At 35.6% G+C, this 4,766-nt stretch overlaps 1 protein-coding gene across 1 annotated transcript; it reads left to right on the top strand.

The window, feature by feature from the left end:
• The first annotated feature begins 2,900 nt into the window (after nt 1-2,900).
• Nucleotides 2,901-3,836, top strand: Or6c76b (olfactory receptor family 6 subfamily C member 76B). The gene has a single exon (NM_001001386.1). The coding sequence runs from the start codon at nt 2,901-2,903 to the stop codon at nt 3,834-3,836; it is 936 nt and encodes a 311-aa protein (NP_001001386.1).
• The last annotated feature ends 930 nt before the right edge of the window (nt 3,837-4,766 follow it).

The raw sequence follows: 4,766 nt of genomic DNA, 5'->3' as shown, positions 1-4,766 counted from the left end.
TTGAAATCCATCTCATATTCAGTCACTGAACCCAGACACTTAGAAGGGGAGGGGGAGAGGTTAGGGGGATGTTGGCCTGGAAACCGGGAATGGGAATAACAATTGAAATGTAAATAAGAAATACCCAAGATGGAGAAAAAAAAGGAAGAAAAAGTGCATGATCACAGGAGCCTAATACAAGCTATCACCTGAGAGGCTCGGCCAGAACCTCACAAATACAGAGGCCAATGTTTGCAGCCAACCACTAGACTGAAAACGGGGTCCCCAATGGAAGAGTTAGAGAAGGGAGAGAAGGAGCTGAAGAGGTTTGCAACCCCATAGGAAGAACAACAATATCAATCAACCAAACACCTCAAAGTTCCTAGGGATAAAACCACCAACCAAGGAGCACCAAGGGCTCCAGCCACATATGTAATATAGAATGGCATTGTTGGACATTAATGGGATGAGAGGCCCTTTGTCCTGTGAAGGCTCTATTTCCCATTGTAGTAGAATGCTAAGACAAGGACATTGGAGAAAGGAAGTAGATAGGTGGGGGAGCACTCCATAGAGGGAGAGGGGAAATGTGATAGGGGCTTCCATAGGGAAAACCAGGAAAAGGGATAGCATTTGACATATCAGAAAAGAAATTATCCAAGAAAAGAAAAGAAAAAAAAACACAAAGATATCTGATTTTGAGGGAACTTATTAACATGATATATCATATTCTGTTTTAAAATATCAGATAAAAAAGATCGAAAATATCTTAAAACACATTATCCACCAGAAATTCTCAATTAAAAATAGAACCACACCTTCAGTTAATACATATGTAAAAAATAACTATGTCAAAATTGTGGGAAAATATATTGAACATGACACAGTAGTGATGCCTATAATTGTAGGTTTTGGATGGAGTAGGTAAGAGGATTAGAATTTTAAGCCAGGGGTTGGGGATTTAGCTCAGTGGTAGAGCACTTGCCTAGGAAGCTCAAGGCCCTGGGTTTGGTCCCCAGCTCTAATATATATATATATATATATATATATATATATATATATATATATATATATATATATATTAAGCCAAGCCAATCATTGGCTGTATAGCAGGTTCAAGGTCAGCTCCATTTTCCCCTTAGACCTCTACTGTAACTTTACTTCCATGTTTTAACTGATTTTCCTTGTGTTGGGGATAACACATATTCTGTTTCCCTATGATTCAATATTCTTACACCCTTAAAACGGAGGCACAGGCTGCTTGTGAAATCTTTCAGTAGGCACAGCCTAGAAACGCACTACTCTTTTAGAGACTATGGAGTAACTCAAAGTGGTGCATAGTCTATCTCAACATTCTCCTATGAAAAACAATGTGAGAAGAAAACTATATTTTTTGTTAGATCTCATCCCTTCAAAATTGTCTAGCTAATTACTTACAGATAATTTGTGCCATCTCTTGGCATGTAGGTCACATAATCAACCAATTAAATATGATTGCTAGAAACAATATTCTACTTGTATATACTAGTGCCCTATTATCATTTATCCCAGAGGTCATTATGTATTTTCATGTTTTGTAGAACATTTTTGAAGTTGTGTGTTGCAAACAGTATAATTGCTGTCCCCAGGGAATCTTAATACAAACATTCTTTTGGGAAATATTAGAATTGTTTGAATAATTTTATAGGAATGAATCCCTCATCTAGAGATGTCTTGTCAAGATATCGTAAGGAATGTGTCAGATTCCTAGATGTTAGATGCAGAAACATATAAAGAAGATGTTTAACTGCATTATTAGAGATGAAATATCTGGGGTCCTCTGAAGAAATGCACAGGTTTGTGGTAAGAGAGAAATGAACACACCATTCACTTTGTGCTACATGGACATGGCATGAATTTGCTTTAAGAGATCTTAGCCTATTATTGCATTCTTGATACTTTAAATTGGTAAATATTTTCAAGTTTTTCATAAACAATATTGCAGCTTTATTTACAATTATCTTATGCAATTCTATATGTAGCTTCTGTAGTGAAAGTTATTAGCTATTCAATGTGGAGAATGTGGCACATTTCCTTACCATCTGAGCATCTATTGTTTAGACTGATCATGATTGAGTTACTGATATACCTTTTTAATATCTGTATGAAGGGAAAATGAAAATATCAGTATATTTCAGTTGTCATTATGAATTATGCATACATGATGTAAAATAAATTATGTTCTTGCTCTTTGATGATTAACTTAACTTCAAAACTTTGTTCAGCAATTATATACATATTGGCTAAAAGTACTGGGAGTTTTATTTCTGAGATCAAGAATCAAGGTCTCTATAAGGCAAAAAGGCAAAATTTGTAGCGGAGTCTTTTTAAAAAGAGGAATATTATTTAATTGTTTAAAATAGAAAGATATAATGACATTTATTATTTTGTTTAAAAAATACTAATAGAAAGTACATTGTTTACTTTTTTACTTTGATGTGTAGACTATTCCTTTATATAATTAACTTGACCACTGATTTTCACAAAGTAAAACAAGCATTTTGTTTTATAGAAAAGATGACATAAGAAAAGTATAATGTCGATAATGAAGTATTAAAAGAATGTATATTCAATTTGTAAATTTAATAGAATATCAAAGTAATAGTTGCAGAACAACAACATACAGTATTCTTCCTTTAAATATGGAAAATGTATCTTCAGAGATATGATCAAATGCAGACAATATAAGATGCAGAAAGAGGGGGGACAGAGAGATAAGGTGGCAGAGACACACAGACACACACACACACACACAGAGAGAGAGAGAGAGAGAGAGAGAGAGAGAGAGAGAGAGAGATGCTTCACTTGTTGTGACTCATGTTTGTGTTTCCATGTTTTCTGTGTTGAATTTATCAATTAGATTTGCTATAGACAAACCGTCAGAGATGAGGAACAGAACTTCAGTGACATACTTCATCCTTCTGGGTCTGACAGACGATCCTGAGCTTCAGGTTGTGATTTTCTTTTTTCTGTTTCTCACATATATGCTGAGCATTACTGGAAATTTAACCATCATTACACTCACTCTGCTCGATTCCCACCTGAAGACTCCCATGTATTTCTTCCTCAGGAATTTCTCCTTCCTAGAAATTTCATTTACTTCTGTCTGTAACCCTAGGTTTTTGGTCAGCATCCTAACTAAAGACAAATCAATCTCCTATAATGCATGTGTTGCCCAACTATTTTTCTTTATCTTCCTTGGCTCAACAGAGTTTTTCCTTCTGGCATCCATGTCCTATGATCGCTATGTGGCAATTTGCAAGCCCCTGCACTATACAACCATCATCAGTAACAAGATCTGCCACCAGCTCATCATCAGCTCTTGGCTGGCTGGTTTCTTGGTAATTTTTCCTCCACTGGCCATGGGCTTAGAGTTAGATTTCTGTGACTCCAACATTATTGACCACTTCACATGTGACTCTGCCCCTTTGCTGCAAATATCCTGCACAGACACAAGTACTTTGGAGCTCATGAGCTTTATATTAGCTTTGATCACACTTATGACCACACTGATGCTGATAATTCTCTCTTACACCTGTATTCTCAGAACTATTCTGAAATTTCCCTCAGCCAAACAAAGGGAAAAGGCCTTTGCAACCTGCTCCTCACACATGATTGTTGTCTCCATATCCTATGGAAGCTGCATCTTCATGTATGTGAAAACATCTGCCAAGGCTGGAGTCGCTTTGACAAAGGGGGTGGCTATGCTCAACACCTCTGTTGCCCCCATGCTCAATCCTTTTATCTACACTTTAAGGAACCAACAGGTGAAACAAGCATTTAAGGATCTCGTGAGAAGAAAGCTTGCCTCAAAATGCTGATCTGATTTAGCCTACAAATGAAACAAGGAAATACATTTATTATATGGCACTCTGATTTTAGGCTGGCAATGTTTGTGTATTCAAAGCACTTTAGAGAAACAAAATTATCTGAACCAGTTTTTTACCAATAGAAAACTAATACCTAGCTTTATTAATATGTTTCACCATCTGTACAATAAAGTACAAAAGTTTTATTTTAGTCAATCTTATTTACTAAGATTTATTCCTCCTTGGGTGTACCCAGTAAAATCCCTTATCTTTGAACTACATTTTCAGAGAATTCTAAACCTATAAAAATATAGGACCTTGAATCAGTTACCTGGCTTGTCAGCATTTCTCAGTTGTCCCTGCTTGCCCTGTACCAATTACACTGTTTGAGTTTGCACAGGGGACGATAACTGGAGTTATGCCCTCATCTACCTATGTACTTTTCTCTGTTTAATGATTTCCAGAGAAAAAGGAAGACTCCACATATTGGTCATATTAAGTCAATTTTAAGATTTTCCTAAAAAAAAATCAAGACTTTCTAAGGAAAAGACTTTAAAAAGTCATTTTGCAGAAATCCCCACCCCCAAAATACAACATGTGAACACCAAAATCCAAAAATTAGAGAATGAAGAACAGGGATTGGAGCAATCTGCTCAGGTTTACTGAAACTGTGTCAAGTAGCTGTGCTGGCTTCATGACTCTTGCTGCTTCCAATGGACATAGCTGTGCCAATTAAGGAGTACAATATGAGAAATACCAATACATATGAACAGTACATTAAAATATGGTGTTCTCAATAAAGAAATACAAAACAAATTATTAAAAGGAAAAGGGAGATACAAACTTTTTTACTGAACAAAAAACAACATAAAACTTATTAAAACCCACTTAAAGATTCAAAATAGATTGTTTATGTTGATGATAGCAAATTAACAGAAAATG

This window comes from Rattus norvegicus, chromosome 7 (assembly GCF_021556685.1).
Source record: "Rattus norvegicus strain SHRSP/BbbUtx chromosome 7, alternate assembly SHRSP_T2T, whole genome shotgun sequence".
Taxonomy (NCBI): domain Eukaryota; kingdom Metazoa; phylum Chordata; class Mammalia; order Rodentia; family Muridae; genus Rattus; species Rattus norvegicus.
The sequence above is the reverse complement of the archived record's forward strand: the minus strand, read 5'-3'. Positions and strand labels throughout refer to the sequence as shown.